The sequence below is a fragment of the Humulus lupulus genome, chromosome 6 (assembly GCF_963169125.1).
Source record: "Humulus lupulus chromosome 6, drHumLupu1.1, whole genome shotgun sequence".
Lineage (NCBI taxonomy): Eukaryota > Viridiplantae > Streptophyta > Magnoliopsida > Rosales > Cannabaceae > Humulus > Humulus lupulus.
This window is the reverse complement of record NC_084798.1, coordinates 151,221,609-151,244,219: the sequence shown is the minus strand read 5'-3', so window position 1 is coordinate 151,244,219 and position 22,611 is coordinate 151,221,609. Positions and strand designations below refer to the sequence as shown.

The window sequence follows — 22,611 nt, the reverse complement described above, 5'->3', positions numbered from 1 at the left end:
TAGAACTAGGGTGTTCTAGCTCTAGTTTTTCCCCCTTCGAGTTCTCCAAATTCCAAACTTCAAAAGCTGATTCTAAACCTTAACCAAATCCACAAATGAACCCAAAAACCAATTCTACAAGCCTTAGGCATCAAAATCCAATCAAACTTTCCCAAAAACTTCATTGAATTCCCAACTATCAAATCCAAAATTCCAACTAAAAACTAACTGAAAAACAGGGCACAAAACTAGTGATTTCATGGCTGAATTTCTTACCTCATACTCAAGATTAGACCCTCTTCAATGGCTGAATACAATCCTAAACCCTCAAGCTTTGATTCCCTAACTTGAATCCTCAAATGGAGCTTCAAAATTTCAAAGGAAGAAGAAGAAAAAAAATGATCGGGGGGAAGAGGAGATGTAATGCCCCAAATTCTCCGATGTGTTTTAATGGCGGGATTAGTAGGCCAGGAGGGCCATACTTGTTTAATTATGTCATTAAATGAATATATGCATGTTTATTTTAATTATATTATAATATGATGTTAAATGCATGCATGTGGGTCCACATTTCATGATAGGGGTATTTTGGTAATTTGGCCCGTTGAGGGCGTAATTGTATATTTATATGCATGTTGGTGATATATTGTTGAGGCCACATTATAATGTGGATTTTTTCGAGCTATTCGGCATGAGACGATCTTTGAATATTAAGTAGCGGTTTAGTCATAACGGGAGTAAGTTCGAGGCTCGGGGTGAGTCTCGGGATGTTTTAATGATTAGAGCGTTGCCAGGAATAAAAGGGTAATGGGATATGAATTGTTGGTATTTGAGAATATCGAGAATAGCGGGAATTGGAGAGCGTTAATTATGATTACGAAATAGGTGAAAGATGACGATTTTACCCTTGGGGAGACTTTAGAAGCTTTAAATGACCTAGGGTCATTTAGCTTAGGATATACATGGTTTAAGTTAGTTGTAGAAACATATAGAACAAAAACAGAGCAAGGCTTCTTCTTCCCGTACATCATCTTCCCTCTATCTTCCTTTGAAGTTTTTGGTCCCAATTTGAAGATGCAAGCTAAGAAATCAAAGCTTGGAGGTTATAGACTTAGTTCATCCATTGAGGAGGATTCAAAACCAGCTTGAGGTGACTGCTAAGGAATCTAAAGGTTGATCGTTCTCAAGGGTCATTCTTATATTATTTCTCGCTCGAACCTGAGGTAAGAAAATTGCACCCCATATGTGACATGCATGATTATTCTTGAGGCATGTTGATTGTGTAAATGTGGACATGGATTGATTATTGAATGCTTAACAAATCTTGCTCACTTGTGCATGGTACTGACTCATTAGTCAGAATTGGCAAAGGTGTCAGTATCAACTGTGAAGCTGTGACTCAATAGTCAGGTTCGGTAGTGGTACTGGTTGTTGTGTAAAATCGATACGCAAGTGCACGTAATCGTAACAAGTAATAAAGAGTAAGTGAGATCGTTCCCACGAGGACTGTATATTAAGTACCAAAACTTAATTCCTATTTCTATTTGGCTAACGATAATTAAGTCTCAAGAATTAACTAAAATTATAATACAAAAATCTAAAATTAACTTCAAGAACTGAAAATAAACAACGTTAAGAAAATTCAATGGATTACAAACTAGGGCAATCAATTTCATCAACCATCCTCTTTAATTCTCATTAACACAAATCTTACTATTCAATTTTTCTCTTGTGATAGCAGGTCAACAATAATAACTTATATTCGTACTAGGATATATAAGTCTCAATGCTATGCAAATTTTCTACATCTCTGTGATAAATAAACATAAGATAGGCATTAAGATTAACAACCCTAAAACTACACAGACCACACACGTACTCTCGTCCTAATATGAAATCTATGTTTATTCAATTACAACATATTTAATTCTCACTTCTCAGATTTTGAATCAAAATCATATATTTCATGTCAATGGTGATCAATCATTCATAAGCATTAGAATCAAATTGAATAAATCACAAGATAAAATTGAAATCATAAAACTTGCATTAATTTAAAATAAAGGTTCAGGAGAATCCATTAACACCCTAGAAAAATAGTTTAGTTCATGATCAAATTCATAATAACCATAGAAGAAATAAAAAGAATCCAAAATACAGAAATTCAAAGTAGAAAAGAAGAAAATTGTGACGAATTCTTCGACTCCACTTGCAATCCTCCACAATGTGCCTCTAGCCGTCTCCTAGGGTTAATCTCCCTTAAAAACGTCATTAAGAAAGCTTTTATAATCCCTAATTAATTATGTGTGAAAGGACAAAATTGTCCTTGAAAAATGCCCTAACTTCGGCTTCCGTACGGACTGGGGCCGCGGCTCCATGTGATAGAGTCGCAGCTCTAGTGAATTTTGCCATCCGAAATTCGTCTCTGACTTCTTGTAGCGTCGTAGCTCTACTTGATAGAGCCGCAGCTCTAATTTAGATTTTAATAGAACCTCAGCTCTGTTTGATAGAGCTGCAGCTCTAATGCTGACATATTTTTTTTCTCTTCTCTAAAACTCTTAGGGCTGCGGCTCTAATTCCAGTTTTTCGCCAAATCATCAATTTGAGCCCCGAATTCGCCTAGTTTCCATTCCTTAGCCCGTTTAACACCGTTTCTTCAAGAATTAAGCGCTTTTCCTCCAATTTCAAGCTATTTCCTTCATAACCACACTTAATCCTGAAAACACAATAAACACCGGCATAATATCGCAAAAAACCAAATAAAAGATTAAAATTGCATCTTAAACACACGCCCTAAAAACATACCAAAACTAGTCCTAACAAATTCCCCCAAACTTATCCTTTACTCGCCCTCAAGTAAAGAACACAACTAAGGCTCGATAAAACCTAAACAAACCAAATTGACAACCATTAAAATAGCCTCAAAAATCATGAATACCATATGCATATAATTCTAAAGAAAAGTAACGTGCCAATTCAAAAATTAATCTAGAATTTCAATCAAAACACTTCACCTATTCACTTTAATTCATCGATACTCATGCTCATTCAACCATAACCAATAAATGTAAAGAATTGAACGAATCTATGCATGCCAAATTCTCACCATCAATCCACTCAACATGATTAATCCATATGCTTGCTATACTTACTATTCTCCACTAATGTAAACAAATACACACTTAAAAATCAATAGGACTTTACAAAGCTTGTAATAGATGGCTTAGGTAAAGGTGATTAAGAAGATATTTTAGGCTCAAGTATACCATAAGCATTCAAACCAAGCAACCTATCCCTTTAACTCAACTTCACATCCCATTGTTTGAGAAGAGTTGACTATTTATTCATCACACACATTTTTTTTTTCAAACTACATTCCCCCAAACTTAGATTTTTCAGTAAATAACTTAAGGAATGTAGTTTATTCTAAATTTATAAAAAAAAATTCTCCTTTTGTTTCTTTCTTCTTCAATCTTTTGTTTTTTTTTTAATTGCACTGAGTAACCACATATTTCTACATATGTCCCTTAAGCATTCACTCCCCCTTCCAATCAAAAGATATGTTTTATGCTCATGGTATAGGACAAAGGGAATAATGAATATACGGATACAAGTATAGGCTCAAAACATGTGTTAAGCAATGAAAAAGGTCAATTGTAAAGCTCAAATAGGTTAACTAGGGATAAAAATATATAAAGGTTAGCTTGAAAGGCTCAAACGTTCCAAAGATGGCCTATATCCTCTTCTTAAGTGTGTATTGTTTAGGATTTCGTCTCAAATAGCAAGCAAGCAAGTTCTAGAAAAATTTCAACTTGTACAATCCACAATCCAAATTCAACATGCATATACAAAGTTCAACTCCCACATTTACAACTATGAGAAATAGTTCAAACAAGTATCCAATTAACCACAGTGAAGTGACAAAGTATTTCAATCAAGCACACGGATTTTTTTTATATATGCATAACTCTTCCTTTGGATAATACAACATAGCAATCATTCAATCTCATCGGCAACAAATTATCAACTTGGTTTACACTCTAACAACCCCATGAAAACTAGACTCAAACACAATAACAACTAATACTAAACTTGAAAAAAAAAAACAACAAATAACAGCAAAGCTAAAAAAATAAAATCCCTTCCCCCAAACTTAAGACTAACATCGTCCCCAATGTTAAACTCAAATAAAAAGAAGAGACTTACCGGAGACTCCATAGTTAAATATTAAAAGGGAGGAGGTGGTGGAGTGGGAGTCGTGCTAAAAAAATTCTGATGGAAACCCTTAAATTGCGTTTCTGGGCCCAATTGGCACCGCGGCGCTGGTGTATAGAGCTGCGGCTCCAATTCTTACTTTTCTCAGCACTTGCTCTCTGACTTCCCTAGAGCTGCAGCTCTACTCCATAGAGTTGCGGCTCTAATTCAACTTTTGTGCTATTTTGTTGCTATTTTTTCACGTTTTTCACGGTTCTAATTATATAAAATATTAAAAAAAACAAAACAAAAATAAAATAAAATAAAATAGAAATTTTCAACTAAAAATAGAATAAAAATAAAAATAATAAAATAAAAATGAAAACATAAACTTGAGATGCCTCTCAAGGGCGCTGTCGTTAACGTCATTTAGTCGGGCGTTGACCACTTTCTTAAATTCAACTCAGATCCAAACCACCCCTCATGTCCTTAAGAGCCATAATATCATGAGAAGACGCCCGTTTCTTGATATTGCACATTTTTGGAACTTTCCACCGCTCATGAAACAATCGAGCTTTCTCACTAAAGATATTTTTCACTTTATGATGAATTGTTCGCTTTCCACCTTCAACCATAGATTTCCTCTTAGTAAATTTCAGCTTATCACCCTTACTTTCCACCACATCAACTCTACAACAAGTTGGAACCTCCGTTGCTGCAAAAACATTAAATGTCACCTCTTCTTTTTGCACTCGCAACTTCAACTCGCCTTTCTGCACATCTATTAAGGCCCTACAAGTTGCTAAAAGTGTCCTTCCAAGAATAATTGGAATATTTTCATCTTCTTCCATATCAAGAATAATAAAATCTGTAGGAAAGATGAATTTATCGACCTTTACTAACACATCTTCTATGATCCCCCTCGAATGAGCTAGTGATCGATTCGCCATTTGCAAAGACACGGTAGTAGGTCGAGCTTCTCCCAATTTTAACTTTCGAAAAATAGATAGAGGCATTAGATTTATACTAGCCCCTAAATCACATAAAGCCTTTGTCACCATTGAACCCCCTATAGAGCATGGAATGTTGAAACTACCCGGATCTTTAAGCTTGGGAGGTAGCTTCTTTTGAAGTATCGCACTGCACTCCTTAGTAAGTGCCACTGTCTCATAATCCTCTAGTTTCCTTTTCTTAGTCAAAATTTCTTTCATAAACTTCACATAACTCAGCATCTGTTCAAGTGCTTCGGCAAAAGGAATGTTGATGTGTAGCTTTCAAAAGATATCCAAAAATTTAGAAAATTGCTTGTCAAGCTTATTCTTTTGAAGCCTCTGAGGATATGGGATCTTTATATGGTGATCTATGCTTATTTCTGGCTGCTTTTTCTCAAGGTTCTCATTAGCCTCTTCTTCAACTTTATCCCTTTTCTACTTGTTCTCTGTGATAGGTGCATGTTGATCCTGCTTCTGCTCAACTTTCTTCTCTATACTTGGTCCCTCATACACTGTTCCTCTCCTCAAGGTAATAGCTTGACACTGTTCATTAAGATTTCCCTTCGGATTCACTTCAGTAGTGCTTGGCAAGTTCCCTTGAGCTCGGTTTGCCATTAACGTGGCCAACTGTCCAATCTGAGTTTCCAAGCTTCAAATAGATGCCCTCGTTTCTGTCATAAATTGATTAAGTACATCAGGTTGTGCTTCAGGTTGCCTCATAGGTATTTGCTGTTGCGGTGGTCTATTTTGTGATTGATAAAATCCAGGAGGAGGCCTTGGGTACTGTGTTTGATTCTGTTGAAATTGTTGCTGACTGCCTTGACCACTTGTCCATGAGAAATTAGGGTGATTCCTCCACCCTTGATTGTAGTTCATTGAGTATGGGTTATTTGAGGGCCTTTGAAAATTACCTATTGTTTGCACTTGCTCCAGAGGCATATTGTTAAGATCCTTCATTATGCATTGTTCAAATAAATGAGGTCCCCCACATAACTCACATATAATCTGCATCTGCATAACTGGAGCTTGAACTTGAATGTTGTTCCGCTGTAACTGTTTGGTTAATGTTGCCACTTGAGCGGAAAACATTGAGATGGCATCCAATTCATGCACTCCAGCCACCTTCTTAGTGGTTTCTCTTTCTGATGGCCATTGATAGTTATTCAAAGCCATTTCTTCCAACAGATCATAAGCTTCATTAGCGCTCTTACTCATGAACGCTCCTCCAGACGCTGCATCTATGATTGTGCGAGTAGTACCACACAAACCATTGTAAAAAATATGGACTAACATCCATTTTTTGATGCCATGATGGGGACATTTTCTCAGCAGCTCCTTAAACCTCTCCCACGCATCATACAATGATTCACCATCTTTTTGGTGAAAATTGTTGATTTCACCTCTATACCTTGCAGACAGCGATGGTGGGAAAAATTTTGCTAAAAATTTCTGAGTTAGCTCCTCCCATGTTGTGATAGAATTGGCTTCCAGAGAAATAAGCCAACTCTTTGCTCGGTCCCTCAATGAAAACGGGAATAGTCTCAACCTCACTGCATCATTTGTCACTCCGTTCATCTTGAATGTGGTGCAGAGCTCTAGGAAATTAGCCAAATGTAAGTTTGGGTCTTCCGTTGGTGATCCCCCAAACTGAAGTGATGATTGTACCATTTGCAATATAGCTGGCTTAATTTCAAAATTATTAGCCTCAACTACTGGAGGTCTAATGCATGATTGTGCCCCCATTACAGTAGGTAGCACATAGTCCCTCAAGCTTCTTTGCATTGGTTGTTGAACTGGTGCAACTCGTTCAGCAACTCCTATTCCTCCAACATTACCCGCTGCTATCCCGACATTTCTATTCTCTGTGTTTTCATGGGCAATGTTGTCAACCCCTCCGTTACCTCTGTTCTGAGCCATTCTTTCTACCCTTTTCTATTTCCAATTTCTTCTACAGGTTTTCTCAATTTCAGGATCAACAGGCACCCTTGATTCAGAGCCCTGTCGTCGCATAAACTATATGAATACCTGAAATCACAAATTGCAAAAGAAAACCATAATGAGAGCGGTATAAAAGAAAAGCAACCAAATTAGAAAAAGAATTAATTTCTTGATATTAGTAAAAACAGTCCCCGGCAACAGCGCCAAAAACTTGTTGTGTAAAATCGATACGCAAGTGCACGTAATCGTAACAAGTAATAAAGAGTAAGTGAGATCGTTCCCACGAGGACTATATATTAAGTGCCAAAACTTAATTCCTATTTCTATTTGGATAACGATAATTAAGTCTCAAGAATTAACTAAAATTATAATACAAAAATCTAAAATTAACTTCAAGAACTGAAAATAAACAACGTTAAGAAAATTCAATGGATTACAAACTAGGGCAATCAATTTCATCAACCATCCTCTTTAATCTCATTAACACAAATCTTACTATTCAATTTTTCGCTTGTGATAGCAGGTCAATAATAATAACTTATATTCGTACTAGGATATATAAGTCTCAATCCTATGCAAATTTTCTACATCTCTGTGATAAATAAACATAAGATAGGCATTAAGATTAACAACCCTAAAACTGCACAGACCACACAGGTACTCTCATCCTAATATGAAATCTATGTTTATTCAATTACAACATATTCAATTCTCACTTCTCAGATTTTGAATCAAAATCATATATTTCATGTCAATGGTGATCAATCATTCACAAGCATTAGAATCAAATTGAATAAATCACAAGATAAAATTGAAATCATAAAACTTGCATTAATTTAAAATAAAGGTTCAGGAGAATCCATTAACACCCTAGAAAAATAGTTTAGTTCATGATCAAATTCATAATAACCATAGAAGAAATAAAAAGCATCCAAAATACAGAAATTCAAAGTAGAAAAGAAGAAAACTGTGATGAATTCTTCGACTCCATTTGCAATCCTCCACAATGTGCCTCTAGCCGTCTCCTAGGGTTAATCTCCCTTAAAAACATCATTAAGAAAGCTTTTATAATCCCTAATTAATTATGTGTGAAAGGACAAAATTGCCATTGAAAAATTCCCTAACTTCGACTTCCGTACGGACTGGCGCCGCGGCTCCATATGATAGAGCCGCAGCTCTAGTGAATTTTGCCATCCGAAATTCGTCTCTGACTTCTTGTAGCGCCGCAGCTCTACTTGATAGAGCCGCAGCTCTAATTCAGATTTTAATAGAGCCTTAGCTCTATCTGATAGAGCTGCAGCTCTAATGCTGACAGATTTTTTTTCTCTTCTCTGAAACTCTTAGGGCTGTGGCTCTACACCATAGAGTTGCGGCTCTAATTCCACTTTTTCGCCAAATCATCAATTTGAGCCCCGAATTCGCCTAGTTTCCATTCCTTAGCCCGTTTAACACCATTTCTTCAAGAATTAAGCGTTTTTCCTCCAATTTCAAGTTATTTCCTTCATAACCACACTTAATCCTGAAAACACAATAAACACCGGCATAATATTGCACAAAACCAAATAAAAGATTAAAATTGCATCTTAAACACACGCCCTAAAAACATACCAAAACTAGTCCTAACACTGGGCACTAGTCACACGGTGCTGACTCATAAGCCAGGACGGCCTTAGCGTGTTCAACGCAAGCCAATAAAGATTAGATCTAATCGATATCTGCATTGGATGACTCGAAGAGAATTAATGTCGGACCGACCTCAAGTTCGATGAATATTATAAGCTCTTGTGTGACTTACCTATCAGTCACTCATCTGTTAAGTTAGAGACTTACCTATCAGTCTCTCGTCTGTTTAAGGCTAGTGGCTTACCTAGCAGCCACTCTTCTGTTTAAATTAGTGACTTGCTTGTCAGTCACCCAGTATGATTTTCTAGAAACTCAAGTGATATTCACTCATCTGTTTAATAGTTATAAGCTCTATGTGATTATAATGATAATCATTTGATAATGTTTATATACAATACTGTGATTTCTTGCTGGGCTTTGGCTCATGGGTGTTATGTGGTGCAGGTAAAGGGAAAGAAAAGCTCACCCAACCTTAGCTCATATGCGGCCGCTTGACCACCACGGCCAAGGAGTTCTCAGAGGAACTAGGGGGTTTACCCTATTTTTTCCGCTTAGGTCGGCGGGTTTGTAAATTTGAAACAGTAATGACCAGTTTGAGTTGTAAATAACTTGTAAAAGTTTTTATGGGCCCATGAACTGTTTATGTATTTAATAAAATATATCATTTCCTTTTTATTAATTTTTTCACCTTAGCCTGTTAATAACACTTAGAACACGTTTTTAACCAAAGGACTCGGGTAGCGGGTCAAATTTCCGGTTCACCGTTCACCGTAACGGTTCTGGGGTAACCAGGGCGTTACAGGAGAGAAGCTCTGTTTTTGGTTCCTTTAATCAACAGCCTTCCTATTTTGAATATATCCTTTGGTAAAAAGACCAAAATGCCCCTAGGTTAAATAATTTCCTTTCAAGGCTAGCAAGGGCAAAATCATCATTTCCCATCTATCTTGTTAATTACAATTAGCGTCCTCCAATTCCCATTATTCCCAATATTCTCAAATAGTAATAAATCATATCCCATTACCCTATAATTCCCGATAATGTACTAATCATCAAATTACCTCGAGACTCACCCTGAACCCGAAAATTAACCCCGTTATGACAAAACCGCTAACTTGCATTCAAAGATCGTCTCATGCCGAATAGCTCAAACAAATCCACTTTATAATGTGGCCTCATTCATAATTCACCAACATGCATGAAAATACACAAATATGCCATCAATGGGCCAAATTACCAAAATGCCCTTATAATGAAAAGTGGACCCATATGCATGCATTTATCATCGTATAATAATATAACTTACATAATCATGCATATAATCATTTAATGGCATAATAAATCAATTATGGCCCTCCCGGCCTCCTAATCAAGGTCCTAAGCCTTATTAGGAAATTTGGGTCATTACAATTATGATGACAGTGACTACATCCAGTCCATATACACGGAGGAGACACCAGAGGTGGTGGGTCTTAAAGGCCAGATTGCCTCTCAGAAACAGAAGCTTGATACCCAAGAGAGGAACATAATTTCCTTACAAGAGGTGGTTAACGCCATGAGGGCCATTTTGGCAGCCTAAGGGATGCAAGTGGACCCCCATGGCGATGTCCCATAAAGGCAGCCAGTTGGTGTGCCTCCCGTGCACCCAGTTGGGGTGCCACCTGTGAATCCTGAAGGTGTTCTTCTTGAGCACGACACGTGTAGGGTAGAAGACCAGTGCAGCCTGCTGGAGCTGGAACTCCACTTGGGCCACAAGATCGTGGCAATGGTAAATTTGACGAAGGAGCAACCAAAGGGAAAAAGAGTGGGTGTCATGCGTTCGAGCCCATACATGTCTCAAAAAGACATGACAATAACACAGGGTGCTTTGTGCCAAGGCCTTGCCCTGCTCCATGTGCCCGAGGACCCCGAGGAGGGCTTCCTAGGCACGCCACCACTAATCATGGCCGACAAAGAGGTGCAATTCCACCCGCGCCACAATAACCTCCGGGAAATCCTGCTCATGTTGTGTCTAGAAACTTTTCCGCCAATCGAGGATGTGGGATAAGTGTCTCAGTAAGTAATACTACGACGATTCAGAGGAACAAAATGAAGTGAAATATCCTTAGGATGGCAATCGCCAACAGGCGCAAACCGATTTGTGAGATAATCTTAATGCTCATAGAGGTAAGGTCGTCCACACGAGTTATCTCGAAGAGAGACATCAGCCAGACCTCCAAGAAGGTCTTAATGCTCGTTGGAAGTAGCGCCCGGTGCAAAGTTCCAATTAAAGCCCGGAACCCTTACGATCCAAGTTGGAAAGCCTAAAAAGAATTATGCTTAGGATGGCTCGAAGATAAGGCTGTGACTCGAATTTGAAGGACAAAGATGGGGTACCATGCTCCTCCCATATCGTCGAAGTCCTGGTACCACGAAGATTTAAAATGCCTACCATCGCGTCCTATGAGGGCAGCACATATCCCACTAACCATCTCTCAAAGTTCAACCGCTTTATGTCGGTCCATCACATCTCCAAGGATGCCAAGTGCCACATCTTCCCATTAACTCTGATGGGACCAGCCAATGAGTTGTTCAAGAGGTATAAGCCCGGGTCCATGCATTCCTAGCACCAGTTTTCTTCATCTTTTCGAAGGCAATTCATAGCTGCTCGGAAGGTAAGCTTTGAGGTCAATGCCTTGGCCAATATAAAGCAAGGGTCGCTCAAAATCCTTAAGGCATACATCATATGTTTCAAGGGGAAGCGGAAAAAACCAAATGGATTGACGACCGCCAACACATAATGGCCCTACAAGCTGGTATCCCAGCTAGTTCTCCCTTGTGGGATGACATCCAACAAAGGAGAGGCCATAAGTTTAATGATTTTATTCTTCAGGCTCAGGAGTAATCAACTGGGGGGATGCCAGGACCAGGGCATTGGGAGGACTGGTCCCTTTCCCAACTCCGATGGTCTCCAACTCTATGGTCTCGGGAAACTCTTATTTACCTTACGTTCCTCCACCAGCGGGCCTTACAGGGACCCAGCATTTTGCTCCACCCGCTAGCATTAGTGCAATGTCCACCACTGCTTTTAGGGCTGCACCGACAGGATATGGACCAGCTCCCACGGGGTACAGTGCATTCCAGCCTGCATTCAGTAATGGGACAGCTACTCTAGCTCAGTCCATCGTGCCTAGTGACGTCTGGAGTGGTAGCAGGTGTGGAGGAAAGCCAAAAGGAAAGAAGCCTAAGAGAACAGGGAAACTTTCCAAGGAGAAGTATACTCCTCAATATTCCAAGAACACAGACTTAGTTGATACTCGGGAGCAGCATGTTCATTTTTTATGGCCCCAACCGATTCGAAGGGATTGAGAAAGAAGAGACAAGACAAAATTTTGCCATTACCACAATGACATGGGGCACCACACTAACGAGTGCTGGTAGCTTAAGGATGAGACAGAGAATCTCATTAAGTTAGGACACCTCCACCAGTACGCAAGAGTCAGAGCTCGTACAAAACAAGCTCCTGCAAGGGTACCTCCACAACAGGTGGTACCCCCACAGGTTGTAGACCCGATACCAAGTGTCCAACAACAGCAAGTTGCCCAGTGACCGACCCCAGTAAATGGACTCATGCAGATCATCTCCGAAGGACCCCACCTGGGGGGCACATCAAGAGGGCCACAAAATCATTAGACGTTGGCACTATACCATGATGACGAAGTGTTAGCATTGTCCCAACTGCCCACGCAAATGCCACATACGACCGACCAAGTCATCTCCTTCTTGGAGGATGATGCTCGGAGAGTGCACTTCCCCCACCATGATCCCTTGGTCATAGAGAGCCAGATTTCAAACAAGATGGTTGCTCAAATCTTGGTGGATAACGGAAACTTAGTGAATATCCTGTTCATGTCAGCCTTCGAGAAGATTAGGTTGACAACTAGAGACTTGTTCCCGTGTATGTAACGTCCCAAAAATGTTAATAAGGTTTAGTGCGTTGATTAGTGTGCCAGGAAGGCATAATTGGATATATGTGGTGTGATTAATTAATTAAATGCGTGACTATGTGGCATGCATGATTTTTGTGATAACCTGAATATATATATATATGCATGTTTATGAGTATTAAATATGCATGTGGGCTCGTTCTTATTAAATAGGGCATAAAAGTGATTATATGGGTTAAATGATTGATACCACATTATTATGTTGATATATTGTAATATTCGGCTCGAGGCGATCCTAGTGAGCGGATTAGTGGAATAGTCACAACGGGGTCTAATACTCCGCTCGGGGTGAGCCTAGGGGTATATTGGGAAATTTAACGAATATTAGACATTTAATGAGTAACAAGTAATTATTTGGTAATAAGTTGGGCACGTCGGGATTAATTGGGAATTTTTAGGACGACTCGAGGAATTAGCGAGAAACGGGGCAAATGACCGTTTTTCCCTTAAGGGAAATAAAAGACTGAGATTATCACTAGGGGCATTTTGGTCTTTATGTTAAGGTATATCGGTAGAATAAGCTTCAGGAATAAGCCAGAACATATTAGAAACACTTCTTAGCTCTTCCACTCTCACGTTCTCTCTCTTCCTCTCTTGTGCCTTGAGGACTTTGAGATTTTGAAGAGAAGGTTTAGCAATTGAAGCTTGGGGACTGGAGAACTAAAGCTAGGACTGGTTGAGGTACAACTTAGGGGTAGAGTCACTATCAAGGTAAGGTTTAAGTCTTGATTCTTCTTGAAATTCTGATTGTTAAGATAGGTTTTGGCTAGGTTTTGGATGTTGTTTAATTGCTGAATTGGGGTGGTAATTGTGATTGGTTTTTGGGTAATTATAATGCCTAGGCTATGTTGTTAAGAGTCCTAGACTCAATTCTGGTTTTATTTCAAGGTTGCAATGAATTTTTTATGAATTAGGTTGGGAGAAAATGCAGGAAAGCCACAGGATTTCTGGTTTCGTTGGGTCCCGCCGCGACCCTGTTTTTTAGCGTCGCGGCCCGCGTGACCTCAGGAGCCTGGGGGGCTTTCTGTTTCATAGGCGCACCGCACCCTAAAGGGCAAGTCGCGGTGCGTGTCCCTATGAAATTAGGGGCTGACAACTTTGACTTGGAGGCGTGCCATGACCCTTAGGGCCAGGTCGCGGCCCGCCTAGGCAACCTTAGCCAAAATAGGTTTTTGGGCTCAGGAACTTAAACCTAAGCACTCAGGACGAATCCTACTACCCGGTTTAGTAGAATTCGAGGTCCTAAAGGCTAGTATTTTATTATGAAGCTTTTAATTGTTTTAGGTTTTGATAGTTACCCATTATTGCTTTGTGACAAGGGTTACTGTTAAGGCTCGGGATTGAGGATCGTGCTCGGGACCGCTCTACATCTTCAGCTCGGGACTCGAGGTAAGAAAACTGCACCTGAGCTGTGAACGAGGCTGGGATCCCCTGTAAATGAATATATGTGGGACCATAAATGTATCTATGATTGGAGATATCTAGTTAAGCATGTTTGTTCATACTGCTTTTGATTGCATGTTGTGCAACCCGTTTATTTGTTATATTTGATGTGAGAGTCCAGCCTAAGGGTGTCGGGGCTAATGTTAAGCGTGTGGAACGCAGCCCGGCCTAAGCGAGTCGGGATCAGCTAAACAACTAGAGGGCGCAGCCTAAGGGCGCCAACACCTAACTAATTGTACTGAGATTGAATTACATGCTTTGGTTATACAGTTTATTGTTGCCTAGCTTATTGCTTATATTTTTCTGTTGATTGAACTGGTTGATCTAAGTTTATTATGCATATATTGTTGTTATCTATGCTTGTTGAATTTAGTTTTCTTGCTGAGCCTTGGCTCACAGGTACTATGTGGTGCAGGTAAGGGAAAGGGAAAGTTGGACCAGTCGTGAGTTAGAGAGCTTTGGGGGCAGTGTGTACATTGGCAGCTACTCGACCGCCACGACCAAGGGATTGACAGGGACTAGAGCCAAAATTGTATTTTTGCATTTAGGTTGGCTTCAGTTGTATTAAATTTTGAGGATTGTAACCACCTTCTAAACATTACTTTTGGGATCTTGTGTACCAAACTCTTATTTTAATGAAAGTCAACTATTTTACGGTCAAACTCTTTTAACCCTAACCCGTCAGTTAATTTTAGAAACATGTTTATGTCTAAATGACTTGATTAGCAAGTCTTGCACTATTTAAAATACACAGTGTAACGGTCTTGGTTATCCAGGGCATTACAGTGTACCTCCACATTATATGGGTTCTTGGGGGAAAGACTCATTCCAATGGGGCAGATTAAGTTACCCGTGACCTTCAGTGAAGTCCCTCGCCAAGCTTTCAAGTACTACACTTTTGTAGTGGTAGACTTCTCATCCGCCTACAATTCCATCATGGGGTGCCGACCCTGGTGGAGTTCGGAGCTGTCACATCAATATGCCATTTGTGCATGAAGTCTCCCACTGAGACAGGGAAAGGCACCATACAAGGAGATCAGAAAGAAGCTCACCAGTGCTACAATGTGTCACTAAAACACCCCCTCAAGGTGGTAGAAGAGGCAGCACCTAAGGACGTGGAAGTTTAGGCGGTCCGAGAGTAGTGGGGGTCCGAGGAGTTGGACCCATGGGCTCAGGAGGATAGAGCCATAGAGCCTATGGGAGAAGCTGAAGAGGTTATTATTGACACCTCAAACCCTGATAGAAAGACAAAGGTTGGAATGAGTTTGGGGACAGAATTCCGAGAAGCCCTATTATTTTTCTTAGAGAAAATTTGGATGCTTTCGCTTGGACACATTCTAACATGACGGGCATTGATCCAAACATCATGTGCCACACCTTGAATGTACAAGGGAAGTAATGGATCCCTAGCCATTGATTACCTATGGATTAGGTACTCGAGAGTAATCCTATGATCATAGTTTATCGAGGCATGGATCATGATAAAAAAAGGTGGGAGATAGGACGCTTCAGGTACAACATGAAAGAACGCTTAGGGCGCAGTGCGAAAGGACTCTTCAGGTACATTGTGGAAGGATATGAAAGGTACGGAATAGACGTTTTGGGTGTGGACGAGGCCAATCATTAATTCGCCCCGATATATGGGCCCAACAATAGGAAATTGATGTGTGGCATTGCCTTATTGGTATAGAGGGAAATGTCCAACCCAAGTGTTTCCCCCCGAGCACTCCTCTGAGAACACTCATCTGCTTAAGTGTTTTCATCAAGACGACACGTGGCACTCGTTGAGTGTTCATGGTCCTCGGGAGGTCATTTAGCATGCCCAAGCCCCAGAGAAGGCTTATTTAGATACCGCTAGGTATTCTTTAGCCTCTTAGTTGAAGAGTTATAGCATGATGGTTCTCCGCCCCCGAAGAACGAAGCTAGCTGTCAAGCACAACATCTTGGGCCATGTAAAGCGTCATATTCTATTACTTTCTAAAAACTTCACTTATCTCATAGATAATTAGAAAAATACCACTTAAAAGATAGATTCGGTGGAGTGATGGACCCAAAACGGGTATGTTTTAAATATTTATAAATCGCAAACGCACGAATCGTTCATATAGAATAGTGATCATGTAAGCAAGGATGTCGAACCCAAAGGAGTTGTCTAAAATTGAAAAGAGAAAACTATTTTAAATCAAAAGTAATAAATTATAACCTAGTTCCAAAGATTGAAGAGATTTTTTAATAATGAAAATAAAATAAAAGACGATAATATAGAAATGAAAGACAATATATAAACATAAATTAATAATAGAAATCAAGATGGTAAAATAAGATTATTAAGGATTAGAATCCACAAAATATAAGTTCAATAATATTTATAAGTACATTAATTCCCAAGTTTTAGTGATAGTTAAAATAAATTAAACTATCATTATACAAATAGATTTATAATTTTAAGCACAAATTACTTCTCAAAAGATAAGATTTTCCTTCACTTTTCAAAATTATAATTTCAAAGCATTTAGTGTAAATCAATCTAATGAAATAACAAATAAATCAATGAATATTATTTATAAGGCAAAACATAATATTTTTGTTCTAAGCATGGATGTGTACAATTTAATGACACATCTTACACAAAGAATATTATGTTTTTGCACTAATGAAGAACAAAGTGTAAATATATGCTAACAATCCAAAATACATGATATTTAAGATGAAAGAAGATATTTGAAGAAGAAAATTCCATAAACTTTGTTGCACAAAATGGGAAATCAATATACAAAATAAACACTATCTAGTTACATATTGTTTCATCATCACCTTAATAATCTTAAAAAGATTAGAAACTCATAACTAGAATAGCAAATATACACTAAAAATTACAAACATAAATAGGAAAATTTGGAGGAGAAACCCCCAAATTTTTCCTCTAAAAATACATAGAAAGTAACCAAAAAGAAGAAAAAGATGAAGAGAATTGAGAGGTTTTGAATGTGTAGAAATTATGGTATAGTAACCTCCTCTAAAAATGGACACCCCAAATCCCTTATTTATAGCCAAAAATGATGATTAAAATAATCAATTTAAATTAATTTAATTAATTATAATATGGCAAATAGGGGTAAATTATAGGGTGTAATAATGATGTTTTGGAGTAAAATGTGTAGAAAGTGGGGTAAAAATGTGGTATTTTTTACAAAGGGAACAATGGTACAAAAGTGAGCCTTTGTTGGGCTCAAGGAAAAAATGGCATGCATTTGGGTGGCTGTTATGGCTGCTGCATGGCTGGTGGTAGCTAGAGCTTGGGCCGAATGGGCCTAGGCTGGCTGAATTGGTGGGCTTGAAGGGGATGCTTGGGTGTGAGGTGATGCTGAGAAGTGGGCAAGCCCTGGAGAGAGACACGGCTGGGCCTGGAGAGAGGCTGGCAGGTGGTGTGGCCGAATTGGTTCTTGGCGTGACGATTGGTGTGCAAGCGTGGGAGAGCTGAAGAGGCTGGCTGGAGTGCTTTGGTGGGCAGAGAGGCTCGGCTGGGACCATCTTGGGTGAAGGCTTGCTGCGTGGGCCTGGGCCAGGCGGAATGGCTGGGAGATGGGCTCAGGAGTTGCTCAGCTTATGGCATTTTTTTTAAAAATGTCATATATCCTTTCTTGGTTAGCTTTTCATCATTGTCTTTCAAACACAAAAATACACCTAATTCCCTAACAAAATAAACATAAAATAAATTATAATAAAATATTCTCAACTATAAACTAAATCAAGTTAACTCTTTGAAAATATTAATTATAACTTAATTTATATTTAACATTTAAGTTCAATAATACAACATTTTTTTACCTCAAATTAAACAACAATAATTCAATTAATTAACTACAACATTTTACAACAAAATAACTATAAAAACACATCAAAATATATAAAATTCAAAATTACTTAAAAACTTAATAAATTACATAAAAACTCAAGAATTAAGCAACAATTAGCACATAAAAAGTGGTAAAATAACTCTATTTTGTAGAGTTATCATGGAGCCTTGATAAACACATGCAAGTTTGGGTCCAATAGTTTAAAATAAAATTAAAATGTTCACATGCAATGTTTAAAGAAAATTAAAAAAAAAAGTTTAAGGCTCGTTGGCATATTTAAAATAAAGTCCATAACACAGTTCCTTAAAAATTGGCGCTTATGTTGATCGTTTATTCGTTTATAGGAAATCCCCATACCATACACACTCAGACGTTGAAACTCCCCACATCACAACACGTGTCAGAGAGAAACCCTATTTATTACCTAAAAGGGGGAAAGTAAGGGGGTGAGCTAAAAGCCTAGTAAGGAAGTACAACAAAATCACAGATAAGACAAGAAAGACATGTACAACATAACAACACAATTCATAACATCATCATGCTCATATCTCATAATCAAAATGAAACATAGTTATACATCACATTCATTTAACATAAGCATACTCTTTGTGATCATGGCACCTCTGTTGTCCATGTCACGTCTTAAGGTAACCAGTATAACTGGGCTGGTAAAACCTCCTCTGTGAGGTCAATGGGATCTCAGGTCCTTGAATAACCTCGCCGCATCCGCCTTTTGAGTTACGTCATATCCTCAATAACTATTTTGTTGTGTTGCGTTCAATACACTAGCAATCTTCTCTTCTCATTCATCATACAACACATGTAATCCAATTCACATCAGGACAAAAGAAATACATGTTGCAATGATAATTGTCATAACATTTCAAGATAGAATTCTATTTTTCATATCACATGATTCATCATCAAAACAAAGCACAATATTCCTTGTAACATACAAGTCTTAGCATTTTATAGGATAAACATAGAAATTCTATCTAACTTCCTTACCTCAGGTCCGAGCAAAGCAAAAATGAGAAAACTTCACCACGAGCCTATAATCATAATCAAACGTCGTCTCTTAGAATCACATAAAAATATTCATTCCCAACACATTTACCCTACGTGTACATGGGCCATACAGACGTGGTACAAGTTGCCCAATAATTCCAAACTTACACATTTTCACATAAAATCATAAAAGAATAATATTAATTCTACTTATTAACACTTCATGGTTACAAAGTAAAAGTCATGTGTTTAAACAATAGACATATATTTGAACGTAAAAATGCATTTGCATGCAACATACATATGTGAGAGCATTGCTAGAATTTAGCGTTTTATAACGATAATTCCTACATACTTATTTCTTCCCTCTTAAATCAAAATTCAGCAACATAATTTAATTACCATTATTTGTTTCTCTAACTCCCAAAATTGTTAAACAAATTTTAATACATCATATTTACTTTATAAAATAATCCATTAAGTCTTTTCTAATTTCTCATAAAATAATAATTCCATTTATTATTCAAATAGCATAAAAAAAATATGTGACAATTTTTAGCTATTAAGAATACTTAATAAGTGTTTTGCTTCTTTTAGAATATAACTTTACTAATCTAAAAAAAAACTACATGTTTTCAAATATGAAAATTTATAAATAAAGAGTGGAAAATTACATTTTCATATATATTATTTAATACTTAAATTATTTAGGTGTAGGATTCATTAATCTTAAATAAAATAATTATTTTAGCTTAATAACTCAAAGTTTCGGCAACCATTTATTTTGTTTAAAAATCACAAGTGAATTTAAACCATAATCTTTTTCACATTTAAATAAAAAAAACTGCACCTAAATAATAATGTGAAAAATACATTTTTACATTTTTAAAATACCACATTTATCATATACATAGCTTAGGGTTTAATTTATTTGATGCACTAGCATTATTTATCTCATTTAAGAGACCCTTCTTATTTTTCATCAAAAATCTCAGCAACTATTTATTCAAAAAATGTGTCCTTTTATTTACTTAAAAATCAAGTACCACTTGAGGCATCACATGTGCATTTCAAAACATTGTTTCATCATTATACTCACAAATTATATAAAAAAAAACAGCAAGCATAATTAACATAAAACCCACTTTTAAATCGTTTAAACAATTACTTATGTTGGGAATATATTCTTGATTAATAAAGATTTTCCATTTTTAGTTGATTATGATATAGATTTTGCGAGAACAGCTAATACCTTAGTCAAATCAAATTTCTCAATATAGAAATAACAATAATTAACTTCTCAAAGATTGCATTTTATGTAATTGAATATCTTTGGAAAGCACGAAAAATTAATAAAAATATTTTCATAAATGAATTTGAATAAACACAGAATATTTTCTTTATAAAACAAAGATATTAATTCCTTTTATAAGCATATTGTGATAATATTAAACTAAATGATGAATTATTTGAAAATCTTACCAATTAATCCAAAGAATTAATTATGAAAATCACAATAAAAAAGAATTTAAAATCATTTTTTAAATAAAATAATATTTCTATAAAATTTGTCAATAATTTTAGAATTTACAAATATAATGATTTTTTTGTTGTGTTGTTATTTTTCTTCTTTAAAATAAAAATAAAAAACAAAACAAAAACCAAAAGAATTCAGACTCTAGTTTGGCACGCTTTGTAAACAATCACTGAGCCATAATTATTAAAAATAAAAAAGGAAAATAATGGAATAGCATCAATAACACCTCAAAACTTGTCCCTCTTTTGTTTTTGCAGGTAATAAACCCCACCTGTCCCTTCTTTTATATAAATATATATATACAGGTTACTTTAATATTAATTATTGGATTAAAATCAATGATCAATATTTATAGTCGTTAATTAATATTTCTAAAAATAAATTTTAATTTTTTCAAATTTTTAGAAGAATTACTTGATGAAAAATATATATTTATTATAAAAGTATAATATTGTAAAATTTTTAATTTTGAACTACATGTCACTTTTTAAATATAACTAGTATGGAAAAATAAAATAATTAAATTCAAAATTAATGTAGAATAAAAATATTTACCCATCTCATCCTCGTAATTGTTAAATCTTTCGTGTATATATATATTAAATTCCACAAAAATTGTCCCTCTTTCGTTTTTGTAGGTAATAAACCCCACCTGTCCCTTCTTTATATATATATATATATATATTAAATACCATTAGCAAGTCATGGTCTTCATAAGTATGCAGATTTAAAAAGAAAAAAGGAAAAAAAAACAATGGTTTTTTATTTGATTCTGTTTTTTTTTTACTCAATACCAGGGGTTTCTTCCAAACAACGGGTTAAAACTGCCTCTAGATTTGCATACAAAAACCACTATTTCTCTAACAAATGTCATCTCTATATAAGAAACTATTTAGTCTTCTCTTCTCAACTCAACACAACCACAGAAACACAAACACTTCTTTTTATCAACTTTAGAGAACTTTCCCAGTTATAATTTATTTCTATTTTGCACAAAAATATGAGTTCATCAACAAGCAGAGCTTGGATTGTGGCAACAAGTATTGGAGTAGTGGAAGCTTTGAAAGATCAAGGTGTTTGTCGATGGAATTCTTCACTGAGGTCAATACAGCAACACACAATAAAGGCCAATCTCAGATCCTATTCTCAAGCCAAGAAAATCTCAGCTCAGTATTCTAACATCTCCAAGGATGAGAAACTGGAGCAATCTGAGGAATCTCTTAGAACTGTCATGTATTTGAGCTGTTGGGGTCCCAATAATTGAGACCCCTATGACTTTTGTAATATAGTTTCCCATTTTTGAGTGAAATAATACATGAATTAAATCACTTGATCATTCTCATACATTTTGCTCTTGTTTTTTGGTATCCAAAATTTTACCGAGACACAAACTTCATCAAAATCAACTGAGAATGAGACTATGCTAGTTATTATCAGATATCACAAAAACAGAGAAACCACAAAAATGAGACATATCACTAATCTAGTTCTAGATTACAATGTTTGTTCAATTATAGTTTATCTGGTTAGTTCAAGGTTTGATTAATTTTGCGATGAATCATTTCTAAAATTAAAGGCTACAATCTATATCCAATTTTATTTGGGGAAATACGTCATAAATTTAAGCCATAAATTATATGGGAAGCACTTGTCATGTATGGTATAATTTCAAAGGGAAATTTCACTTTTTATCTCTAATAATACTTAATATTACCAAAAAATCCCAACATTAATAATATTTTCAAATTAATGCTAAGCTTTTCCCTCCTACCGAAAATACCCTTCCCATTCAATCTCAGCCTTCTCTCTCTAAGTCTCGGTTTCTCTCTCTTTCAATCTCACAAAAATCCCCCAAAAACCATCGAACCCCCACCTCCGTCGAGCCGTCGAGCCGCCATCTCCGTCGAGCCGTCGAGCCCGCATCTCCGTCGAGCTCCCACCTTCTCCGTCGAGCCCCCACCTTCTCCCATTTCTCCGGCGATCTCGAGCCCACTGCAAACTCCCATTTTTCTGTCAAACCCGAGACCCACGGAGCATATTTCCTTCAAAGTTTAAAA

General features: G+C 36.9%; 2 protein-coding genes and 1 non-coding gene across 3 annotated transcripts; 2 read left to right on the top strand and 1 right to left on the bottom strand.

Annotated features, from left to right (window-relative positions):
* Window positions 1-5,816: 5,816 nt before the first annotated feature.
* Window positions 5,817-7,082, bottom strand: LOC133785557 (uncharacterized). The gene has a single exon (XM_062224781.1). The coding sequence runs from the start codon at window positions 7,080-7,082 to the stop codon at window positions 5,817-5,819; it is 1,266 nt and encodes a 421-aa protein (XP_062080765.1).
* On the top strand, window positions 6,469-6,575 carry LOC133787323 (small nucleolar RNA R71). The gene has a single exon (XR_009872351.1). It is a non-coding gene; the product is annotated as a small nucleolar RNA R71 (small nucleolar RNA).
* Window positions 7,083-21,304: 14,222 nt separating the features above from the next.
* LOC133782609 (uncharacterized) lies at window positions 21,305-21,882 on the top strand. Its single transcript, XM_062221942.1, has one exon. It carries the CDS (start codon window positions 21,555-21,557, stop codon window positions 21,816-21,818), a length of 264 nt encoding a protein of 87 aa, XP_062077926.1. The 5' UTR covers window positions 21,305-21,554; the 3' UTR covers window positions 21,819-21,882.
* Window positions 21,883-22,611: the final 729 nt, after the last annotated feature.